Consider the following 26,418-nt stretch of genomic DNA (forward strand, 5'->3'; position numbering starts at 1 on the left):
CCGTGGCTTCAATGATCCAAGTAGAGGGAAATCTCTACCACTTCAAGGGGTTTACCACCTGTCCCCTCTGCCCCCAAAGATTGGCTTCAAGTTGAGGTGCCTTCGTCATCCCTGGCCTGCCTCAGCAGTATCCACCTTTATTATTGGGGTTGTCGAGGCTCCAAAGCTTTAGGCTGTCTGATTGAGCCAGCAGCATCAAGAGCCCACCTACCATCTGTAATTGCATAGTCAGTGGAGAGGTGGTCAATTAGGAATTTGTCTTTGGACGTTCCTCCAGAAAATGCAGACAGGAGACTCTCATTGGGTCTCCTACACTTGGTCCCCATCATCAATCAGCCTGACTCAGACAGGTGGACTTGACAAGGTCTGAAAGTATTTGCCAAGGAAGCTGCAACAGTTATGCCACCTACTGAAGCTTGACTAGCAGACACGTTTTACCACAAGAGCAGCTCTTCTAGTTGCATTGAAACTATTATAGCACTATTTTTTTTTCATGGAAATTCTACCGTCACACAGGAAATTTCAGATCACAAAGATAATATGCTAGGACAGTCATGATGTAAAAACAGAAAATTCTGAGAAACAGAGTTAACGTTTTGAGTCCATGTCACTCTTCTTCAAGATTGAACTTGCCTGAACTTTTAGAAACGTTTTTGATCTCATCCGAGCTGGAGTCTATTAGAAATGATGTTGAACTGGTAATCCAGTAGCAACACCCAGTTGCTGAGTTAGTATCAGTACTTTATAGTAGACTGGCTGGAGCCAATTCACCTGTTGTCAATTTTACTGACACCAGTACCTGTAAGCCAAATCCATGAGACACTTGCAGACCCAATTATGAATAAATGCTTGATGGCTAATGTGTCAACTATCATTGCAGCACAAGTCACCCAGCGACTGACTGTTCCAGTGGAAGCGCAGACTGAAATAATGCAAGTACGGCTTATTCTCAGGCAAGTTCAAATGATTGCAATTTTAGCTGTGGATATCAGGATGCAAGGGGCTTTCAGGGTCTCACCGCACTTTAGCAACCTGTCCTCCAACATATTGCTAGGATTGTTGAGGTGTCATCACAGTGGAGTGGCAGTATCTCTATGGCAGCACAGTAGCATAGTGGTTAGCACAATTGCTTCACAGCTCCAGAGTCCCAGGTTCGATTCCCGGCTTGGGTCACTGTCTGTGCGGAGTCTACACGTTCTCCCCGTGTCTGCGTGGGTTTCCTCCGGGTGCTCTGGTTTCCTCCCACAGTCCAAAGATGTGCAAGTTAGGTGGATTGGCCATGCTGAATTGCCCTTAGTGTCCAAAATTGCCCTTAGTGTTGGGTGAGGTTACTGGGTTATGGGGGATAGGGTGGGTGTGTGGGCTTGGGTAGGGTGCTCTTTCCAAGAGCCGGTGCGGACTCGATGGGCTGAATGGCCTCCTTCTGCACTGTAAATTCTACGATAATCTATGAGTTCCTACAACTGAGAGTCAGCAGCATTCCACCAGCTATGCTGTGCCAACTGGAGTAGCACTGTGTCGGTGCATTCGGAAAAGGAGATGGAATATAGGCTCCAAGGGAATGCAGAGGATGATTAGTTAAGTTTTGCATGAAATATTTAATGAATAAAGTTGGTTTGAACATTTGTTTTTCATTTCCATTTATTTCAGCATTGTGGCCAAGAGGATACTATGATGGTCAGTAACAAAGGGAAGGTGAGATGTGGAACAGTTGGCAAATGGGGAGTTGGGTTACGTCCACTGGTACAGTAGGCAGATGAGTCAATTATGGTCACCAAGCCAGAAAGAAGGGGCTGGATTCTCCGTCCCGCCACGCCAGATTTCTGGTTCAGCACACCGGCGGGATGCTCCCTTTCGCCGGCTGGTCAATGGGGTTTCCCATTGTGGGGCAGCACCACGCCGTCGGGAAACCCCTGGGCTGCCGTCAAAACAGACCATCCCGTTGGCGCAAAATCCAGCCCATGATGTTGGTTGCCTCCTCCCTTCCTCCAATGCCCCTTCTTTCTCCTCTTCTTCCTACTCCTTAGCTGTTTGTTATAAACAAAGTGGCAAGGGCTGTGCTGTTATGATGGAGCGGTACTGAAAAAATGGCAGACCATGATGAATCATGGCTTTGCTCCTGCAAGCTCTTCAGGGTTCCTCCAGAGCGGTCCAACACCTCAATTATCCACTCGATCATATTTCATGTCGCAGCATGGCTCTCATTCTGTCCAAGTTGCATGAGTGTGCTGAGTCCTAAGCCAGCTAGTCAGTGGATATCTCTTATAATCCATTAGCAATCCTCTGGTTTTCCCTCATGGCTCAAGTGCAGATCATAGAATCATAGAATTTACAGTGTAGAAGGAGGCCATTCGGCCCATTGAATCTGCACCGGACCTTGGAAAGTGCACCTTATTTACGGCCACACCTCCACCCTATTCCCATAACCCAGTAACCCCACCTAACCTTTTTGGACACGAGGGCAATTTAGCATGGCCAATCCACTTAACCTGCACATCTTTGGGGGGGAACTGGAGCACCCAGAGGAAACTGTAGCCATCTCAGATGGCCACCTGCAAAGGACCATGGGAATTATGGCCAACCCAGGACTCAGACAGACTCAGAGCTTGTGTGTGTATTTGCAACCCAGATAACTAGACGCGATCAAAACCCCCGCTCGTTTGCATTCTAATGGCCCATTTCCCCAGAACAATAGGACTGCACTCAAGAAACCGATACAGCCACAGACTGATCGGCACCACTCCCTTTACTCAGGGAGCCCAAACAGCCAAGGTCAATAACCGCTAAGGACACACCCAGCCAGCAAGGCACCCGCCCCTTTATTGGCCAAAATCGAAGGCAGTGATCAAAGCCTGTCGAATTATTGGGTCCAAGTTAAGGACCGCCCCAAAGAGCGTGAAATCCCAGAAGGATAAGAAGAGACACAGCCATGTGCTTGGTCTCTCTTGGATCCGGCTTATGCCAACCCAAGTGCAGCATAACGACCAGACAGACAAGTTCAAGACCAACGATCGCTACCAGACGGGTGAGCCCAGCAGAAACAGAGCCACTTCTTCCACCCAGCCACGCAAGATCCGGACAAAGGCCTTGTCCATCTGCATAGAGCTGGTTGCCCTGAAGTTAAGTATAAGTTATTGTAGTTGTTAGGTGTAGTTTAACTTGTAGTGTTTTGTGTTGCATGTCGAAGTAATCCTTGTGTGTAAATAAACCATCTTTGAACTTGAACTGACTAACTGGTTGTGTGGTCCTTTGATCGATACTTGGCGACTCTAAAGTGCATCATTATTAATTGGCAACATTATTGGTGACTCTGGTGCGGATTGGCAACAGACCCCATGCAGACACGGGGAGAACGGACTGCCATAGAATGACTCTTGGCAAGAAAATAACTATTGACCTGAATTGCGCATTGATCATGGTTGCACAAAAACTGGACATTGAGAACATGTTTGCGGTACATCTTAGAAATTACATGCAAAGCCTGCATAGAATCGTGCAACACCGGTAATGGCACTCTGCGTAATGGGAAAACCTGCAATCCTGGCAAAGCAATGTGCATACTCGGCCTGTTGTTCTCTGGCAAGAGACAATGAAATGTATCCAGTTCTCTTTGCAGACAGAGCCTCAGTGACCTCCCTGATGCAAAGGTGAATGGTAAACTGGGAGATTTTGTTAATATTGCCTGCTGAAGCCTGGAAGAAGCGGGATGGATAGGTGTTCATGGCCACGGTCACCTGCAAAATGTTCCAAACCAATGCCATTGCAATTACGAATGAGAAAGGTGGCAAATTTCAGTGAATTACTCCTTCATAAAGGGGAGAGGTGAGACACTGTTCCTCACTGAGGTTGAGGTTGAAGAATTGTTCCCTGACGATGCGGAGCAGGTATAGTCTTCAGGTGAGAGCCCTACTCCAGTCCTCATTCATCCTCTTCAAGCACCTTCTTCTCTCTGTTGGCTCCTGTCATTCTCCCAGTCATGTTACAAACCAAGGGGGATAGGAACAATTACATCCATATCTGGAAGTAAATGGATAACCCTTGAAGTCAGGGCCAAGTCCTTCATCATATGCCAGACGACTCCCTGTAGACTTCACTTTAAATAGCAGTACAAACCACCAAACGCTTCTCCAATCTCATCAGGCAGTAGAAACTAATTGGGAAGTAACCTAAAAACAATTGATGATTCCTTTAAATGCGCAATTGGGAGCCCCTTCTTGATGCTGAACGATTGTTCAGCTGTGTAAGGTAAGAAAGGGTATGAGCCGGAGCTCACTGCACCTGTGTTAGTGTCACCAAAACAGCACTCATAGCATTGAAAATACATATACTAAACAACTGAGTTTTGCAGCATGGGTCTCTATATTAATATTGACTCCACAAGTGCTTGTTGAGTGCTCCCTCCAAGTCTTGTGTTCCTTCTAGTGTACTCTAAGAGATGGTGTATCCTTCATTCCCCACCCATCAGCTGCTAGAACACTCCTACATGCAAGAATACAACAGCACTTTGTTAAATTAGGCAAATTAATGATCTTGCCAAGTTCAGCAGATGGGAGGCCAGTGGTTAGGAAAAAATCAGGGCTGCAGAGCAGATGCTTTTTATTTGCAGTAAAGGGAATTTGTTCTGTTGTACATTTGTTTGATAGGTTGCTGAGAAAACCCATTTTTCATGTCTAAATTATCTGCAGACTAATGGACTTGATGGGATTGGCTTACTCCTTGCCAAGGCATATTTTTTACAGGTCTCTTAATAATTATCGACAAGATAATGTCTGGAATCTGAAATCATAAGAATTCCTGGTGCTCCAGCCACTTCATAGTTATGCCAGGGAATGCAGATATATTGAAGCTGCAACTTGCAAATCTTGATCCTTGTAAAAATTCGGTAATATACCTTCACACATATATTCACCAGCTGGAATACAGGGTTACCATCAATGTTCAGCAACGACTCATATTTATACAGTTTTATTAAAATATTGTAAAACATCCCAAGGCGCTTCCTAGGAGTGTTATCAAACAAAATTAAACACAAAACCACATAAGTAGGTTTAGAGCAGATGGCCATAAACTTGGCCAGAAATAGGTTTCAATGATTCTCTTAAAAGGAAAGATACGTTGATACATGGAGGGATTATGGAGGAAATACTAGGGGTATAGCCGTGGCAATTTAAGGCACAGCTGCTAAACGTAGAACGATTCATGAGAGGCCAGAATTAAAGAAGCGCAGGTAGCACACATGTGGAAAGTGATGTTGTGTTTCCGGATGATGTCACATGGGGCAGCATGCAGGTGAGAAACAGGAGGGTGACAGAATAATCCTTGATAGACACCAGACATACACCCAGCGCAGAAGAGGGAAGTAAAAAGAGTGACTCGCATTTATATTGCCCCTTTTCTGTATACAAGGCATCTTAAAACACTTTATGGCCAATTAAGTAGCTTTTGAAGCATCATCACTGTCTTAATGTAGGAAACACAGCAGCCAATTTTCCCACAGCAAGCTTCCACAAACAACAGTCTCTAATGGCTAGATAATCTTTACTTATCGTAATGATTGAAGAATAAATATTGCTCAGGACACCAAGGATATCACCCCCACTCTTCAAAATAGTGCCATGAGAGTTTTTACATACACCTGAGAGGGCAGACAGGGCCTTGGATTAACATTTTAGCCAAAAGACAGGTGCGATTTAATGAAAAAAAAAGTCCCATTGTGGGCACGTTTAGGGACTCATATTTTTTATGGCCTTGGCAGGGGATGCCCTGCCAAGGCCGCACTTACCTTCATTTCCCCCACTGAGGAGCTCTGCTAGTCAATGCAGGAAGAGATCAGGGTGCTACTTAAAAGTGGCGCCCGACCTCTTCATCCCCCAACTCGAGTACCCCACCTCATAAGCACAGGGCACCTCTGGGCCTGATCCCCAGAACGTGCAAAATGCCACCTAGGCACCATGGCACTGCCAGCCTGGCACCCTGGCAATGCTCCTGCCAGCCAGAGAGTGCCACCTCGGCACTCTGGCAGTGTCAGATAGGCACCCAGATGGAACTGCCAGGGTGTCACTGGTACAGTGCCTGTGTGGTAGTGCCAAACTGCCTGGGTGGCACCAGCCATGTCAGGGTGCCACCTGCTCAGAGGCCAACCATCCGGGGGCCTCCAGTCACCTTTCCCCCCCCCCCCCCCCCCCCCACCTCCCAAAGTGCCATTCCACCTGGTCCCCGCTTGTGGATACCAGTGGTGCTCGGCTGGGGTCTCCTCAGCGAGGGCATTCGATCCCGGGCACTGATTAGGTCCGGTGAGAGCATATTCAAGTGTGCCTAACACTTAAATATGCAAATTTAGGTTCCTCCCATTGAGGGATTCCTTAGATCTTGTGAGGCATAGCGAGAGGCCTCTTGTGAGGTTTACCGGTCGTGTCCCGAGTCGGGCACACCGCGGCCATTAGATTTTGCCCAGTATTCCCACTATTGCAGCATTCCCTCACTTATTGCACTCAAGTGTCTATCTTCACTTTTGTGCTCAAGTCCTGGAGTGGCAGTCTAATCTATAAGCTTCTGACTTATAAGGCAGTGTGCTACCAACTGAGTTGCAGCTTACACAAGGGAAGCCATTGCAGGTGATTTTTTGGTTATGGTTGGATGGATAAGAATGGGACCAGGCAAGTGAAATGAAATGAAAATCGCTTATTGTCACAAGTAGGCTTCAAATGAAGTTACTGTGAAAAGCCACTAGTCGCCACATTCCGGTGCCTGTTCGGGGAGGCTGTCACGGGAATCGAACCGTGCTGCTGGCCTGCCTTTGTCTCCTTTCAAAGCCAGCGATTTAGCCCTGTGCTAAACAGCCCCACTCAGTGCAGTCCCACTCAGCTGGACAATGGTAAAGAGAAGTTAGTGGAGGCCATAGTTAACTTTTTCAAACGTTTCAGACAGGTTTAGAAGGACAGGGAAGAATTGTTTGCCTTTCTCATGGTCATATAGGATGTCATTTGTGACTTGATAAGCGTCATTTTGGTACTGTGACAGTAACTTGATGAAAGGATTTAAATCAGCGGCAGACGTGGAGTTAGTAGGTCCCTGTGCTCAGCTTCATTTTTGCCCCACCAGACCCCTCCACATTTCCACTACAATCTCCATCCCAACCAACACCCACCCCTGATGCCAAGAAAATACACAGATGAGTTTATACAATGTGGTGGTTACATATGTGACTTTGCGAGCCATTCTGAAATACACAGATCAGCCTCCCACATGTTTCCGCACAGCACTCACTAAAACAATGCCAGCCTCTCCACACAAGTTATTTTTACTTATCATCTCACAGTCTGTGTCGCATATCCTGGCAAATGTTCCTGTTTCAAATGAAAGGTTTTTCTGACTGACTTTGTTCCTCACTTTTCAGTTGAAAGTCATGTTATGCTTCATTTCCTCAACATTTACGATCAGGCTGTCCACATATACAATAAATTCTGTATGTATTAATCTGGCAGTGTAGATTATTTTTACCATGTTCTTGATTTTACTACTGGAGCAAACCTTCATGGAATGGTCTCCCACTGTAACTCCGGACCATTTTAGTTTCCAGTGCTTTGAAGACAATTGAATCTCTTTTCTCATCTTCTTGGTGTCAGGTAAATCCAGACAGAATGGAGCTGATTTCCTCACAGAGATTTTTAGTCATTTGGGATTTTTATTAACCCATGGCTGATTGCTTTTTTGCTAAGTGCTATCATTCAAATGGCCGTACGTCTATTATGTTCACATTGACCAAACCTCCTGCGAAATCCTTATTACTTTTAGTGCCAAGGAAGGACTGAGGGTATTCTCATCCAATTCAATTCTGCTAGAGCCATTGAATAGCCACATTAACATCAAAATAATCCTTGTCTGTTCAGTGGGGATTTTTGGGTTCAATTGTAAAATGAATCGTTCTCTCTGGGATTTGTTGTAATTTTCATGCTTAACACCACTGATAGCACTTGATACAATTTTAACCCCCCCCCCCCCCCCCAAGTTGGGTAATATAAACCCTCCCAGCTTCATGTCCTTTTGTCACAGAGTTAATAATTATTACTCAAGGCACATCTATCCTACTTTACTCTACATTATGTAATGGAACTGTTTGTTTACACTTGTGCTATTGTAGGAATTTGAGAATGCAGCTGAGGTTAAGGTACTCTATGTCCAGTAGCAATGCTCGCAACTCTTTTTCTCTGTCTCTTTCAAAGGAACAAGAAAGAGGGGGAAAATTGATGATAGGCGGGATGAGAACTCAAGAGCAGACTGGGGGGCAAATGAAATTTGTGCAGACTATTTAATGAGGAAAGTAACATTAAATTTTCTGCATCAATCAACAAATTCTCTCAAATCAAGCCCAGAGTTTGTGGCTTCACTCAAAACTTAAACCATTAGAATCAAAAGCTGAGGTAGCAATAGGAATGCAAAGTTTACAGATTAATATGTGTATATCGAATTAACTTACTAATTTTCTCCTCAGTATTTTGCTTTGAATCGGAGTTTTGGTCTCCAAGGAGCATTTCCCCTTTCCTTCTGTTGACTTGGCACCATGCCCTCAGTACAAACAGTCCTCTAGTACTTTGCCCGTGAGGTCACTTTTCAACCTAAACATTATGAGGGACATTCATTTGTCCAGAAATAGGGGGTCAGGAATGGCCACCCCTGCTGATTCCAACCCCCACTCCCCAGCACATTGAAACCAATTGAGGCACTTCAGCCACCTTGAGACCAGCTCAGTCAATGCGGACAAGAGATCTAAACTGGAATGTACTTGGTTCTACATTGCAATGTATATTGCCATAGAGGCACATCAGGGTGCGTCATAGGTGATTCCTCACACATTATTCTTCACAAGAGAATATTAGGGTTAATAGTTGCCATTCGATTAATATCCAGCTGAAACTACTCGAGTCGCAGAATAATTTAGCAGATTATTTTGTGATGAAAAAGTATAACCAGGCTGAAAATAATCTGGTCTCTGTAATGGGAATTGAAATTGGGACTTTGACTTAAAACCGTTTGACAAATGCATCTTGAGCCAAACCCTCATATCAAAATGACAATGTTACAGGAATGTAAACACAGATTATGAATTCCTCTTGAAGTTCCACGCTAAGTTATATTGAAACGTTACGTTTATTATGCTGAAAGGTTACCTGGATACTTCCAAAAGCAGTAAAGAGCTGACAACTAAAACATTCTTAAAAAATTCTTACCATTGTGCTAATAACTCAGCAAGTTGATGATTTAATGTTAAGCAACAAATTAATGACTTCCAGGAGACGAGGATTTCTCCTCAGAACCCCCCAGATGATGATCACATGAGAGTTTCCAAACCCCACTTCCAAATACATGCTTTAAAATCTTCTCTTAATAATGCCTTCCCTTTGCGGTTTGCATTCCGAAATCATGTCCAGGTTTTACAAATGATTGATTTAACCCAAGCTTTTAACAGCAAATCCAGTCCAATATTTTACACATGCTTTTTTATGTTTTCTTTGTCTTAACTGCTTTTGCACAAAGAGATCCGGTGACAGATTTCCATAGTTAATTTATTGTTCCACAAGCTGTAGTAAAATCTCACAAACCTGAAAATCACTTCATGTATCATTCTGGTGCCTCAACCTTCTTCTCAGCTCTGTCTGTCTTCATTAAACAGTGCTCTGTTCTAGGACTTTTAACCTCAGATGTCTTGGAAACTTCTCTTCATTTCTCTAGCTTCCTCAATTAGCTGCTGTTCAGATCACTGTACTTATTTTCTTAACCATTACTCCATGGTATGTTTTTCCTTCCAGCAAAGCTGAGAGAGATGTTCCCCCTCTAGCCTTCTAAACCAACTGCGTCTAGCAGAGCTGTGAGAGCTGCCTTCTCTCTCACTACCTTTCTCCAACTTCCCACAAATTCAGCTAAAATTTAAAAGCTTCCCTACCTTACGAGGCCCCAGTTGTTAAGCAATACCCATATGCTTTGCCTTTTATTTATTCTTCATACCATAGCCCTCTCTAAGCACAATAGAAACACAACTGGAACTTTACCAATCCCCACACATACAAACACCTCTGTCCAGCATGAATCTAACTATAGAATTTACCGTTCCAGGCACAGAAACATCAAATGAAACCCACTTAAAATAAAAGCTTATTTCTAATTTTTACTAATACAAATATAAATCCCTTAAAACTACCTTTGTTTTCCTAAAAGATGTAATGGATTAGATGCAGTTGACCTCTGCAGAATGTGTAAGGGCAGTTCAGGACAGACAGAGGTGGAGATTCAAGGCAATCAACCTTCAGGAGAGAAGATAACACCAAAACGGAGCAAAAGATCAAATTGGTCAATGTATCTGTCTTTTTTCATCTACCTTCAGTTATACCTTGATGTTATGCTACCTAACACTCAAAAGTAATCCCCAATTTTCCTTTGTATTTATAATGAGTGTTCTTAGTTCTTAGCCACACCAGCAGATGGGGCATCCCACCACAGGGAAAACCACACTTTTCATTTATGCTGGTTGCAGTTAGTAAATATGCCTCTGTTGATATCTAAGTGATAAATTAACTTTTAATTTCACTGTGAACAGTTCTCAGCCCATTTGTCAATAAGACAAGATCAACATACTCAGGAGGCTAGAGTGAACACATTGATAACCAAAGGAACAAAATCTGCTGATCAACACATTAGCAACACTGTGGTGCTATTTATGGAGCAATTGTATTCCACAAATAGATTTAATAGTGTTGGTGTACATGCTGTTTATTCTTAAAACACTGATTCTCAAATGGATTAGTAAACAAGGACACTAACTAATTAAAATATCAATTCAACACTCATGATATCTGAGTGAATTTATATTTTGGCACACTTTCTTCAGGTTTAACTATCTCCCCTCTCTTGAATACGATTGAGCTCACTTGGCACCCGCCACTAGCCTTAACACTTGGACGTCTATCTTGCAATTTTCCTGCCACTCTCAGAGTTTCTTCATGCGCCCTCCACTACAAGGTAAGACAGCCAGCCCACAGTGCATTGCACATGTGGTGGTCATACTCTGCTTCTACCTCCCATCAAGTCAACCATGTTAAGTTGCTCATTCCCGTACTACTCGACGATTCCGCAATCCCCTGGAACACAAGCCGACAGGAGTGCAAGAGATAGGAGCCGGAGTAGACCAAATGGGCTGTCAAACCAGCTCTGCCATTTGATGTGACCATTTGATCCAGCCCACTCTCCATATTACTTGATTCCTTGAAAGACCAAAAGATTGCTGGAAAGTCTTCCCGTGTCCTGGCTTGAAAAACTGGCTTCGGCCATAGCATATAAATCTTTTAAAGTTCTCAATGGCAGAAGTGATGAAAAGACTCTGCATCCCACTGGCTGTGAAGGTTGAGGGAGGCTGCAGCAGCAAGGTGGTCCTGGTCATCCTGGATCGATGCGTCATCAAAATCTGACCACCAACCTGTCATGATTGTATGGGCAATGACAGTATCCCAAGGTCCCCACGTTAAACAAAGGCACACTTAAACAGAGGCATTTACCAGGGTCCATTTGCCAAGTCTATGCCGATGGAGAATTGGTGTTGGGGACACGGCTGTGAAACTGGGAGTCCCTTGTCAACAATCTGAACAAAGGCGACAGATGCATGAAGGTCATTGGACACCCGTGTTAAGAAAACAAATGACAGCAACGAGGAAGAAATCTTCTACGGACACATGCAAATCTGACAGAGAACCAATCTTGTCATTCCCTGCCAGATTTGGCTCAACTTTGTCAGGCATCAGTGCATCACATTTTTATTAGCCCAAACCTCTCATAATTGAGGCTGAGTACACTGGATACAGCAAAGGCTATGGGCTCTAACAACATCCCAGCTGTAGTTCTGAAGAGCTATGGTCCAGAAATAGCCACGCCCCTAGCCTAGTTGCTCCAGTACAGCGTCAACAAAGAACAAAGAACAGGAACAGGCCCTTTGGCCCTCCAAGCCTGTGCCGATCACGTGTCCTATCTAGATCAACTGCCTGTATCCTTCTATACCCCATCTGTTCATGACTCTATCTAAATACGTCTTAAAGGTTGCTAACGTATCTGCCTCAACCACCTCACTTGGCAGTGCATTCCAGGCCGCTGCCACCCTCTGTGAAAAAACCTCCCTCGCACATATCCACTGAACTTATCTGCCGCCGCCCCCCCCCCCCCCCCCCCCCCCACCTTGAACTTGTGCCCCCTTCTAATTGTCATTTCCATCCTGGGGGAAAGCCTCCAACTGTTCACCCTATCTGTTCCTCTCATAATTTTATAAACTTTTATCAGGTCGCCCCTCAGCCTCTTCCCCCCCACCCCTCAACCATTCATTCAAGCTGAATTGAATCTATGGCATCCAAACCCAGGGGAAAGCTACTAACCCTGCATCCCATACATCACCAGGATCACTTAATGTACTCTTGGGAAGTATTGCTACTTTTTCTGCATATACAAAAGCCCCTCGACCACTGAATCTCTGATCCAGCCTTTTATGACCTAGAAGCTCAATTAGTTCAATATTGGTTTCCCAACCTCCATAAACTTTCTCAGAACTCAGATGCCCAAATCTTGCCCTGTGAGGTCCCAACTTTACCTTCCCCCTGCAATGTGAACCAACACTAGCTCTATGTATTCCAAGCCATTAAATTTAAAATATTCATGTTCATCATCAAAATACTCCACAACCTCTCCCTATCGTATCCACACTATCTCTGTAACTTCTTCCAACCTGAAAGCTATGTGCACCGAGCTGGAATAATCCACTGATTAGAATGGCGAACCAAAATGGCAATGGCTGAAATTAATAGATAGTAAAAAGAATGGGTTAAATTTGGTAGCTCCCCAAACATGGACTCAGGGATGTGATGCAGGATTAACCTGTGTTATTTCTGATGCAGGCAGCATATCAATTTCATGTCGCCTGCCAATTAATATGACTGCAGCATGCACCCAGCGTTCACTGCACTGTTGAATAGCTTGATGTATGAGCAGGTAGTCCAAAGTTATGGTGGATGAACACAAGTTAAAGCCAGCCTGCACTTCTTAAAGGGAGGGGGGAGGTGCAGAGGCTGAAGCAGGTGCTGCAAGTCATTCACAAGTCATTCTGATCTTGGAAATGGTACAACATGGGAGAAAATGGACACAGCATTTTCTGATGCTGCACTGAAGGACTTGGTCAGGGAAGCACATGGAAGGAGCGATGCACTCTTTCCACAGGGGGGGCAGGAAGCTGACCAGAATTCAGTGGGGTTAGATAGCCATGGTCATCAATTCCAGGAATCAATCCGCTAAGTCTTGGATGCAGAGTTGTGAAAAGTTTCAATAACCTCACACAAGTGGTGATGGTCAATTAATTCATCTTCAAATGCCATGTAGTGATCTCTATATGTGCATGTACACAAGGGTTTAATGTGTAATCAGTAGCACCACATGATCACTAGAGGGCCGGACAAACAGGGGTATAAAAGGCAACCACATTGGGTCTCTGGGTCTCCCTTGGGTGCACTGTGACCAGGGCAATAGCGGACTAGTTCAGATGGCTGGTGGAGTTATGTATAGTTACCGTAGTTAGATCTTGTTAACCTTATCACTGGTATCAAAGTTAAAGTAAAGAACTCATGCTGGATTATTGTTATAGTTACTCAATAAACCTTTTGTTACTACTGGATGAGTTTGAGTCTTCTTCATCGAGATTCAGAAGACCTCATCACTAACCAAGGTTTGAGTTGCGCATGTTACCTACCACACAGGTAAAAAAACATGGTACCAGGCATGTTGGCTTTAACAGAACTAGTTAGATTAGGTTAGACAAAAAAAGAAGAAAATTCAGACCGGATATTCGACTGTGGAAGACTTTGCAGCAAATGGATCCTCAACGACTAACTGTGGGACTCATTGGGCCTCTAGGGCTGCTGGAAACAATCGATAATTTAAGTTATGACTGGAAAAGTTTTGAACAGATATTCCAAATATTTATCGCAGCTAATGATTTAAGCACGGTCTCTGACTAAACGAAAATAGCACTACTACGCTCAATAGGAGGGCATGAAGCTAGAGAAATCTATAATTGCTTTAATTACTTAGAAGGTGAAGACAACTTCTGGTGGCGGCTATGAAGAAGTAAGTCGCACATTTGCTGGCTCCCGCTCTGGTCGGACTTTTGGACTTTTCCCCCGATTTTGTAACGGAATTGAATTGTAGAACGGGTATCAGTGGCAATTCTCTACTGAATTCCCACTTCGATGCATGGAGAAAAGGACTAGAAGTGTTTGTAAGGGCAGAAATAAGAAGACAGAGAAAGCTTGGGCTGTAGTTGCAACAGGGGACAGCATGGCGGAGGGGCAAACCTCTGGTTTGTCGACCCAGCAGTCTATGGAGCAGCTGATGCAAGTCATCCAGGGGGGCTTTGCTAAGCAGAAACGGGACTGCTTGGACCCGATGAAAACGTCAATTGAGCGGCTTGAGCTCAGGTTGGACGCCCAGGATCGGGCGATCCAGAAGGTGGAGAACGTGCTGGCTGAGCAGGAGGAGCATCAGACCGCGGTGGAGCTGGAGGTGGGGATGCTGAGGGACCAGCAAAAGAAGCTTCTGGAGAAGGTGGAGGACCTAGAGAATAGGTCCCGCCGGCAGAACCTAAGAATTGTCGGGCTCCCGGAGGGGTCCGAAGGAACGGACACTGGGGCATATGTCATAGGCATGTTTGAGAAGCTGCTGGGGGATGGGGCATTCTCCCGGTCCTTGGAGGTGGATAGGGCTCACAGAGCACCTGCGAAGAAGCTGCGAATGGGAGATGCCCAGAGGGCTATGGTGGTGAGATTCCACAGGTTCTCGGATAAGGAGTGTATTCGGCAGTGGGCCAAGCAGACACGGAGCTGTAAGTGGGACAATAGCATCCTGCAGGTTTTGTTTTTGTAAAAGGTTTCTCGTTTTGCTTGGAACCAGCAGTAGAGCTGGGTGAGTTTACGTTTTCATTTGCACTGTTGGGGGATGGAGGTGTGCTAGTTTTGATCTTGGTGTTTTTCGGTTGGGTAATTGTGTGGGGATTGTTTGATGTTGGAGTTTGTTTGCATGAGCGGGGGGGAGGGTGGGGAGGGAATAATAGGTGGGAGACTATCTGGCACCGAGGATGGGGGCCACCAAACTAGCTGGGTGTGCTAGCTCTCAGAAGCGCAGTGGGGGGCGTGCATATGTTTGGTTTAGGAAAGGGATTGGGTTACAGGGTGTTTTTGCTAGGTGGGGGGGAGGGGGTGGATGTTCTGCTCGCCAGGAAGGGACTTGGGCTGATGGACAGAGAGGAGGTCGGGGGCTGCCTGGGGATGGACCGGCGGAGGCACAGGTCACGGGCTGGTGGCGGGCCTAAAAAAGGGCATGGCTGATTGGCGGGGGGGGGGGGGGGTGCAATGAGCCCCCCAACTAGGCTGATCACCTGGAATGTTCGACGGTTAAATGGGCCGGTCAAAATGGCACATGTGTTTGCGCATCTTAGGGGAATTGAAGGCGGATGCGGTGATGTTGCAGGAGCCGTACCTTTAGGTAACGGACCAAGTTAGACTGAGGAAAGGCTGGGACAGCCAGGTGTTTCATTCAGGACTAGATTCAAAGACTAGAGAGGTCGCGATCCTGATCAATAAGCGGGTGGTGTTTGAGGCGGGTAGAATAGTTTCGGACGTGGGAGGTCGGTATATTATGGTCAGTGGGAAACTGGAGGGGGTGCAGGTGCTATTAGTAAATATATATGTGCCAAATTGGGATGATGTGGAGTTTATAAAGAGGATGCTGGGGAAGTTACCGGACCTGGACTCGCACAGGTTGGTCATGGGAGGGGACTTCAACACAGTTATGGACCCTGGCTTGGACCGGTCAAGCTCGAAAACGGGCAGGGTGCCAGCAATGGCAAAGGAATGAAGAGGGTTCATGGAGCTGATGGGGGGTGGGGGGGGAATCCATGGAGGTTTGGGAAGCCGAGGGTGAAGGAGTTCTCCTTCTACTCACACGTGCATAAAGTGTATTCCCAGATTGATTTCTTTATTTTGAGCAGGGTCTTTCTGGCTGGGGTGGTGGACACGGGGTACTCAGCGATCACAATTTCAGACCATGCACCACACTGGGTTGACCTGCAGGTTACTAAAGACTGTAATCAGCGCCCACACTGAAGGTTAGATGTGGGACTTTTGGCAGATGAAGGGGTGTGCGAGCGGCTGAGGAAATGCATTCAGCACTATCTGCAGGTCAATGACACGGGGGAAACTTCGGCACCGGTGGTCTGGGAAGCACTGAAGACGCTGGTCAGGGGGGGAGCTGATCTCAATCCGGGCTCATAGGGAGAAGGTTGGCCAGGCAGAGACGGACAGACTGGTAAAGGAGATATTACAGATCGATAGGAGGTATGCGGAGACCCCAGAGGCAGGGCCTTTAAGGGAATGGCAGAGGTTACAGGCGGAGTTTAGCTTGCTGACCACAGGGAGGGCGGTGGAACAGCTGAGAAAGGCGAGGGGGGCGATTTATGAACATGGGGAGAAGGCCAGTAGAATGCTTGCACAGCAGCTTAGGAAGAGGGAGGCATCTAGGGAGATAGGGAAAGTAAAGGACGGCGAGGGGAACCTGGTTGGTGATTCGGTAGGGGTGAATAAGGAGTTTCGGGATTTCTACAGCAGGTTGTACAGGTCGGAACCCCCTATGGAGCCGGAGGGGATGAGGGGCTTCTTGGAGTGGCTGAATTTCACAAAGGTGGACGGAGAGCGGGTAGAAGGGCTGGGGGCTCCAATTGGGCTGGAAGAGATAGTGGAGGGCTTGAAGGCCATGCAGGCGGGTAAGGCCCCGGGTCCGGACGGGTACCCAGTGGAGTTCTATAAAAGGTTCTCGAGGATACTGGGGCCAATGTTGTTGAGGATGTTCAATGAGGCAAGGGAAAGAGGAGTGTTGCCCCCGACGATGTCACAGGCAATTATTTCGCTGATTCTTAAGCGGGACAAGAACCCGGAGCTGTGTGGGTCCTACAGGCTGATCAAAAGTTGCTGGCCAAAATCTTGTCCTCCAGGATCGAGGATTGTGTTCCGGACATTATTGGGGAGGACCAGACGGGGTTTGTTAAGGGCAGGCAGTTGGTGGCCAATGTAAAAAGGCTGTTAAATGTGATCATGATGCCCCCAGAAGGTAGGGAGGTTGAGGTAGTGATCGCAATGGATGCAGAAAGGCTTTTGATCGGGTAGAATGGAACTATCTGTGGGAGGTACTGGGACGGTTCGGATATGGGCGGGGATTTATTGACTGGGACAGGTTACTGTATCAGGTTCCTGTGGCAAGTGTGTGGATGAACAGGACAACTTCGGACTATTTTAGACTGCACCGGGGGACGAGACAGGGATGCCCCCTCTCCCCACTGTTGTTTGCGCTGGCTATAGAGCCGTTGGCAATCGCTCTGAGAGCTTCAAGGGGCTGGAGGGGACTGCTCCGGGAGGGGGTGGAGCACAGGGTTTCGCTCCATGCGGATAATCTGCTTCTGTACATTTCGGACCCAGTAGAGGGGATGGAGGAAATTATGAAGATTTTAGGGGAATTCGCACGGTTTTCGGGGTATAAGCTAAACATGGATAGGAGTGAGATGTTTGTGGTTCAGGCAAGGGGACAAGAGGTGCGACTGGGGGAGCTGCCGTTTCGGTCAGTAGGGAGTAGTTTTAGGTACCTGGGCATCCAAGTGGCGCGGGAATGGGACCGGCTGCATAAACTGAATCTGGCCCGGCTAGTGCACCAAATGAAGGATGATTTCCGGAGACACCCAAACGGAGGGTGCAAATAGGTTTAAAACCGTTATTTTAAAACCACACAGTAAATAGCAAAGTGCTCATTTAGGTAACAGCAGTTATTGTCTTCTTTGCAAAGCTGTGTAACTGCTTATTAACATTTTGAGATCATATAACCTTGTGCTTGGAGCCTAACATTGTGGGTTAAATTGTTGAACCACAAGAAGGTTCCTGCCTGATGCTCCCATTGTCGCTGGCCGGGAGGGTGCAAACGGTGAAAATGACGGTCCTCCCGAGGTTCCTATTTGTATTTCAATGTCTCCCCATTTTATTCCACGGTCCTTTTTAAAGCCGGTAACAGGGTGATCACGGGCTTCGTCTGGGCGGGCAAGATTCCGCGGGTAAGGAAGGTAATGCTCGAGCGGAGCCGGGGAGAGGGCGGGCTGGAGCTGCCAAATGTTAGCAATTATTACTGGGCGGCTAACATAGCCATGATCAGGAAATGGGTGGTGTGGGAGGGGTCAGCGTGGGTGCAGCTTCTTGTAAGGGCACCAGTCTGGGGGCGTTGGTAACTGCATCTCTGCCGCTCCCGCCGACACGGTACTCCACCAGCCTGTGGTGGTGGCGGCCCTGAGAGTTTGGGGCCAGTGGAGGCGGCATGTGGGAGCATCAGTCTGGGCTACAATTTAAGGTTGTGCACTGGGACAGAGAGATTTTGACTCCAGAAGAGGAGCACCAAGAAACCAAAGGTGATTCAAATGAACCAGAAATAACTCCAGAAGAGGAGCACAAAGAAATCAATGATGATTCAAGTGAACCAGAAATGACTCTAGAAGAGGAGTATTGTAGCGCACAAAGACTCCGAGAGACGAATAGAGTGAAGTCGATGAGGCTTTATTAAGTGTGTCTGTTACCCCGCAGCTCGGTAGTAGACTGGCCTGCGGGGGAGGACTCCGGCTTCTTATACTCCGCCTTCAGGGCGGAGCTAGAGGTCAACGGCCAACCAGGACCCGGGATCTGTCAGCCAATGACATTAGGGCTTCCAGTCCCACATGACCCCTAATACATACTACCACAAGTACCAAGGAAGCAAAGAAGAGGAATCAAATCCACCACAAATGACTGATGTCACCAACATCAATGCAACATCAGATCATTCTCACAATTCTCAAGAATAAACGCTCAATGTAACAGATACCACAAAGGACACTGACACCAATAACTGTGACAATGACTCAAATCATCCACACGGAACACTTATTGAGTGCAACAAGAACAACAAAAACCACAAGAACAACAACAGCAACAACAAAGACAACATGCAGCGCAACAAGAACAAAAACAACAAGAAGCATAACAGAAACAACAAGCACGACAAGAAAAACAACAAGAACAGTGAAAACAACAAAAACAGAAACAACAACCATGACAAAAACAACAAAAACAATGACAACAACAAGAACGACAATGAAAACGACCAAGACAGAAACGACAACAATGAAACAACGACCTGTACAACATGGTACAACTTTGCACATGAAGGACAATGCCACAGCACACTGCAAAACAATGGCAAGAGTACAAGCATGCCATGGCATGGCAACAAATCTCACAAATTCACATTTGCTCCACAACAAACAAGCAAACCAGCTTTCAAGAAAGATGACATACAGAATCAATACCACAAGCACAGGAAAAAGTCCAGGTCAGACAACAAAGATGACATACAGAATCAATACCACAAACCCAAGAAAAAGTCCAGGTCAGACAACAAAGATGTAACACAGAATCGCTACCGCAAGCATAAAAAAAAGAAAGTCTAAATCAGACAACAAAGTGATTCGACCATTCGAACACCTCATGATGAGTTGATGGTCACTTAAACACAAGAACACTGACAACGTTCACAAAGAAATAACGACATCAGCATCACCACTTCAACAACAGAAGACGAAAGCAACTCAACCGAACAAATTCATATAGTTTGGACTCACAAATTTGTTTATTAAGATTGGACTCATAAATATTAATTGGCTTTCTATAATCATCAAGATCACCACAACTTGCACATAACATCATTTGTCTACCTATCTCACGCAAGCGAAAAAACCTTAGAGAATAAATGTATTCACATTTGACGGACTAACTCATTGATTTTATGTAATGCATTTGCAAACTGCATCCATTATGTTTGTTCAATTTTCTTTACAACATACAGAAAATATGTAACACGAAAAAAAGGGGGATGTAGTGATCTCTATATGTGCATGTACACAAGAGGTTAATGTGTAATCAGTAGCACCACATGATCACTAGAGGGCCGGACCAACACGGGTATAAAAGGCAACCACATTGGGCGAGTTTGAGTCTTTTTCATCGAGATTCAGAAGACCTCATCACTAACCAAGGTTTGAGTAGCACATGTTACCTACCACACAGGTAACAAAACATGCCATATCTCAACAATTGTATCACTAGCCTCACAGTCTGCTCAAAGCACCACACCCCCAGCATTTATTTACCAACAAGCTTTATCAATCAGGACTCACACCTAACATCATAGCTTCACCTCACCCTCACACATTTAGTGCTGTTGCAAGCCTCAGACTAATATTTCACAGTTTGCACACACTGTCAGCTGTTCAATCATGACAGCAACATTATCCAAACACATTGCAACAGACTTGCTGACACACCTTCCCTTCTCTTGCAAGGCAAGATGATGCACAATTGGAGAAAACAGGTGTAAATGGGCAGGGCTGTATGTCCCTACCCTGGAGCAAAATTAACAGGACTAAAAATTAAAAAGAATATTCATCCTACCAATAGGTTTAAAACCGTTATTTTAAAACCACACAGTAAATAGCAAAGTGCTCATTTAGGTAACAGCAGTTATTGTCTTCTTTGCAAAGCTGTGTAACTGCTTATTAACATTTTGAGATCATATAACCTTGTGCTTGGAGCCTAACATTGTGGGTTAAATTGTTGAACCACAAGAAGGTTCCTGCCTGATGCCGAATGCTTACATGATCCTAAACCAGTGTGGGAACCCATTGCGAGCTGCAGCGACCACATCTGCAGTAAGTGTTGGCTGCTCGAAGAGCTCCGGCTCAGAGTTGATGAGCTGGAGTCTGAGCTTCAAACGCTGAGGCACATCCGGGAGGGGGAGACTTACCTGGACACTGTGTTTCAGGAGGCAGTCACACCTGTCAGAGTAAGTAGTTTAAATCCTGCCAGTGGCCAGGGACAGCAGGGTGTGACTGCAAGTCAGGCAGGTAAAGGGAACCAGCAGTCAGGAACTCAGGAGCCTCAGCCAATGACTCTGTCCAACAGGTATGAGGCACTTGCTCCCTGTGTGGATGGCGAACAGGGTTGCAGGAAGGATGAGTCAGCTGACCAAGGCACCATGGTTCAGCAGGCCATTCAAGGGGAGGGAGTAAATAGGCAAATTGTAGTTGTAGGGGATTATATTATCAGGGGGATAGATAGTATCCTTTGTGAGCAGGATAAAGAGTCCCGCATGGTATATTGCCTGCCCAGTGCTAGGGTGCGGGACATGTCTGACCGGCTTGAAAGGATACTGGAGAGGGAGGGGGAGGATCCAGTTGTGGTCCATGTCGGTACCAACAACATAGGCAAGTCTAGGAAAGAGGACCTGTTTAGAGATTATAAAGAGCTAGGATTCAAATTAAAAAACAGGTCCTCAAGGGTCATAATCTCCGGATTACTGCCCGAGCCACGTGTATATTGGCATAGGGAGGCAAGAAGAAGGGAAGTTAACACATGGCTGAAAGAGTGGTGTGGGAATGAGGGGTTCCTTTTCATGGGACACTGGCATCAGTTTTGGGACAGGGGGGACCTATACCGTTGGGATGGTCTCCACCTGAACCGAGCTGGGACCAGTGTTCTGGCAAAAAGAGTAAATAGGGTTGTCAATAGGACTTTAAACTAAAGATTGGGGGGGGGGGAGGGAAAGTCAGGGAACCAAGAGGTGAAGTAATCAGTGGGAAGCGTAGCTGCTTAGGAATACAAAAAAGCACGAAAAGACAGAACTCAGGAGAGGTTACAATAGTCCCCATCCCACAAAATATGACACAGTGTATGGAAAGGCTCAGTAAACCAAGGTCCACCACACGAAGAAAACAAAAAGGGACGGTCAATAGAGAATTAAAGGTGCTATATTTAAATGCGCGCAGTGTACGGAACAAGGTAGATGAGCTTGTGGCCCAGATTGTGACTGGCAGGTATGATGTGGTAGGCATCACAGAGACATGGTTGCAGGGGGTTCAGGACTGGCATTTAAACATCCAGGGATTCACAACCTATCGAAAAGACAGAGAAGTGGGTAGAGGGGGCGGGGTTGCCTTGTTAATTAGGAATGAAGTTAAATCAATAGCACTAAACGACATGGGGTCGGATGATGTGGAGTCTGTGTGGGTAGAGTTGAGGAACCACAAAGGCAAAAAAACCATAATGGGAGTTATGTACAGGCCTCCTAACAGTGGTCGGGACCAGGGGCACAAGATGCACCACAAAATAGAAAGTGCATGTCAGAAAGGCAAGGTCACAGTGATCATGGGGGACTTTAATATGCAGGTGGACTAGGTAAATAAGACTGCCAGTGGACCCAAGGAAAGGGAATTCATTGAATGTTTACAGGAGGGCTTTTTGGAACAGCTTGTGATGGAGTCCACGAGGGAACAGGCCATTCTGGACTTAGTGTTATGTAATGAGCCAGACTTGATCAAAGATCTTAAAGTAAGGGAACACTTAGGAGGCAGTGATCATAATATGGTAGAATTCAATCTCCAATTTGAAAGAAAGAAGGTAGAATCAGATGTAAAGGTGTTACAGTTAAATAAAGGTAACTACAGGGGCATGAGGGAGGAACTGACGAAAATTGACAGGGAGCAGAGCCTAGTGGGAAAGACAGTAGAACAGCAATGGCAGGAGTTTCTGGGAGTAATTGAGGACACAGTACAGAGGTTCATCCCAAAGAAAAGAAAGGTTATCAGAGGGGTATTAGGCAGCCATGGCTGACAAAGGAAGTTAGGGAATGCATCAAAGCAAAAGAGAAAGCCTATAATGTGGCAAAGAGTAGTGGGAAGTCAGAATATTGGGAAGGCTACAAAAACAAACAGAGGATAACAAAGAGAGAGATAAGGAAAGAGAGGATCAAATTTGAAGGTAGGCTAGCCAGTAACATTAGGAATGATAGTAAAAGTTTCTTTAAATACATTAAAAACAAACGGGAGGCAAAAGTTGACATTGGGCCGCTCCAAAATGACGCTGGTAATTCTGTGATGGGAGACAAGGAAATAGCCGAGGAACTGAATAAGTACTTTGCGTCAGTCTTCACAGTAGAAGACATGAGTAATATCCCAACAATTCCGGAGAGTCAGGGGACAGAGTTGAATATGGTAGCCATCACAAAGGAGAAAGTGCTAGAGAAACTAAGAGGTATAAAAATTGATAAATCTCCAGGCCCAGATGGGCTACATCCTAGAGTTCTAAAGGCGATAGCTGAAGAAATAGTGGAGGCGTTGGTGATGATGTTTCAAAAGTCACTGGAGTCAGGGAAAGTCCCAGAGGATTGGAAAATCGCTGTTGTAACCCCCCTGTTCAAGAAGGGAACAAGGAAAAAGATAGAAAATTATAGGCCAATTAGCCTAACCTCGGTTGTTGGCAAGATTCTATTGTTAAGGATGAGATTTCTAAATTCTTGGAAGTGCAGGGTCGGATTAGGACAAGTCAGCATGGATTTAGTAAGGGGAGGTCGTGCCTGACAAACCTGTTAGAGTTCTTTGAAGAGATAACAAACAGGTTAGACCAAGGAGAGCCAATGGATGTTATCTATCTTGACTTCCAAAAGGCCTTTGATAAGGTGCCTCACGGGAGACTGCTGAGTAAAATAAGGGCCCATGGTATTCGAGGCAAGGTACAAACATGGATTGATGATTGGCTGTCAGGCAGAAGGCAGAGAGTTGGGATAAAAGGTTATTTTTCGGAATGGCAACCGGTGACGAGTGGTGTCCCGCAGGGTTCAGTGTTGGGGCCACAGCTGTTCTCTTTATATCTTAACGATCTAGATGACAGGACTGGGGGCATTCTGGCTAAATTTGCCGATGATACAAAGATAGGTGGAGGGGCAGGTAGTATGGAGGAGGTGGGGAGGCTTCAGAAAGATTTAGACAGTTTAGGAGAGTGGTCCAAGAAATGGCTGATGAAATTCAACGTGGGCAAGTGCGAGGTCTTGCACTTTGGAAAAAAGAATAGAGGCGGGGACAATTTTCTAAACGGTGACAAAATTCATAATGCTGAAGTGCAAAGGGACTTGGGAGTCCTAGTCCAGGATTCTCTAAAGGTAAACTTGCAGGTTGAGTCCGTAATTAAGAAAGCAAATGCAATGTTGTCATTCATCTCAAGAGGCTTGGAATATAAAAGCAGGGATGTACTTCTGAAGCTTTATAAAGCATTAGTTAGGCCCCATTTAGAATACTGTGAGCAATTTTGGGCCCCACACCTCAGGAAGGACATACTGGCACTGGAGCGGGTCCAGCGGAGATTCATACGGATGATCCCAGGAATGGTAGGCCTAACATACGATGAACGTCTGAGGATCCTGGGATTATATTCATTGGAGTTTAGGAGGTTGAGGGGAGATCTAATAGAAACTTACAAGATAATGAATGGCTTAGATAGGGTGGATGTAGGGAAGTTGTTTCCATTAACAGGGGAGACTAGGACCCGGGGGCACAGCCTTAGAATTAAAGGGAGTCACTTTAGAACAGAGATGAGGAGAAATTTCTTCAGCCAGAGAGTGGTGGGTCTGTGGAATTCATTGCCACAGAGGGCGGTGGAGGCCGGGACGTTGAGTGTCTTTAAGACAGAAGTTGATAAATTCTTGATTTCTCGAGGAATTAAGGGCTATGGAGAGAGAGCGGGTAAATGGAGTTGAAATCAGCCATGATTGAATGGTGGAGTGGACTCGATGGGCCGAATAGCCTTACTTCCACTCCTATGTCTTATGGTCTTATGGAACCATGCAACTGTACATATGCCTGAGAAGTGTGGGGCTATGTGCATAAAACATTGGCAGGACATTATGGTGTATGTTCAGACAATGGACCAGGCAGCAGGAAACTACATTTTGATACATACACACAGCCCACGAACGCACACACACATACACACTCCAGTCTGCATGCATGTAGACAGCTGGCATGTATGTTCATGTCACAGGCTTGTATCTAACCAATGTACATGCAATAAAACTTTTGTGTTTCATCAGGAATGGACTCTGGTTTACCTCACTAAGATGGTATTTGCTCCTTTCAATGTGTGTTTGAAAAACATTTTCCAGGATCCTATAAAAGACGCAAAGAACAAATTCAGCAGAATTAACTTATGTTTTAATGATGATAATGCTTTTTCTTTATGCATCAAATTATTGAGATGATTTTAAATGCAAAATACTGAATGCTGAAAATCTGAAATAAAACCAGAAAGTTCCGAAAAAACGCAGCAGGTCTGGTAGCATCGGTAGAGAGAGAGAAACAGACTTAACATTTTGAGTCCAATACGACTTCTTCAACGTTCTGCAGAAGAGTCTTAAAGGACTCAAAAAGTTCACCCTGTATCTCCTTCCACAGATCACACCAAATCCGTTGAGTTTTTCAAGCACTTTCTGTTTTTATTATTGAGATAATTTTGGTTGTGCAAACATAGAGAAGGCTGTTAAAAGTTCTGCATATACAGCTCTCCTGGAGCCCACTGGATAAATTCAAAGCTTTGTATAGTATTTAATAACAGAGAAAGTCATGTTCCAAGTTTAATCTCTGGTCCACACGAAGTTAGCTGGGGTATTAGAAGGAATACTACAACTGGACTTGGCCAAAGTTCCCATTCTTAATTATCTACGATAAAATGTGTGAATATTTGATAGTAACAGGATTGTGCTTGGCTATGGTAAAGGCTATGGTAATAATCATAGGGCATTTGATTTATGGCCAGTTCAGAGTTACAAGCACTTAGAAGTCTCCACTTACATCTCAATGTATGCACTTACTCTACTAAAGAGTATAAGTATTTGGTGAAGGGAGGGTCACGTCATATGAGCGCAGGAGAGGCTGCATTTTCGTGAGCTCTGGCTCTGCTCATCTTGTAATTCTTTATTTTATCCTGGTGCACATTTCACATTTGTCTTTTTTGGAGATATATGTCTTGTGTTATGTCCTTGGAGGATCCCGATTGGTGTTTTGCAAAGAGGAGGCGAAATAAATTGCAGAAAATCCACGTTTAACCCTAATGTTCGGAGTGGGCTGTGGTGGGGCCTAACTTGCAGTAGCATTGTTGCTAGTGAGCGGGCTCACCTTAGCGGTGCTGTATGCATTCTGATGATGGTTGAGGGGCATGAGAGAGATCTTTCAATTCGGAAGCGCGCTTTCCCTGGTAAGGGCCCATGTTCAAGACGTTGAGTTCCTGCTGCATGGTGTGTCATTTATCCTGATGAATTTGGGAGGTAGGAACCCAGCAAGGTGTTTCCATGAGCCCGGTCCTTAGTGAGAATAGGGAAGCGAGATCCCAATTGAGTTTGGAGATTAGCTGCCATGCTTTAGTAATCTTGATTTGGAGGCTGGGTGCATCAGAT

General features: G+C 45.5%; 1 protein-coding gene across 2 annotated transcripts in view; it reads right to left on the reverse strand.

Annotated features, from left to right (window-relative positions):
- The window catches only part of LOC140425144 (spermatogenesis-associated protein 7 homolog), a 378,775-nt gene that overhangs the window by 150,436 nt on the left and 201,921 nt on the right, over window positions 1-26,418 (reverse strand). For both annotated transcript variants that reach the window (XM_072509088.1, XM_072509078.1), the window contains exon 10: window positions 25,078-25,135. In XM_072509088.1, coding sequence (XP_072365189.1) covers window positions 25,078-25,135 — 58 coding nt within the window. The remainder of the gene's footprint in view (window positions 1-25,077; window positions 25,136-26,418) is intronic.

The sequence above is a fragment of the Scyliorhinus torazame genome, chromosome 1, assembly GCF_047496885.1.
Source record: "Scyliorhinus torazame isolate Kashiwa2021f chromosome 1, sScyTor2.1, whole genome shotgun sequence".
NCBI lineage: Eukaryota > Metazoa > Chordata > Chondrichthyes > Carcharhiniformes > Scyliorhinidae > Scyliorhinus > Scyliorhinus torazame.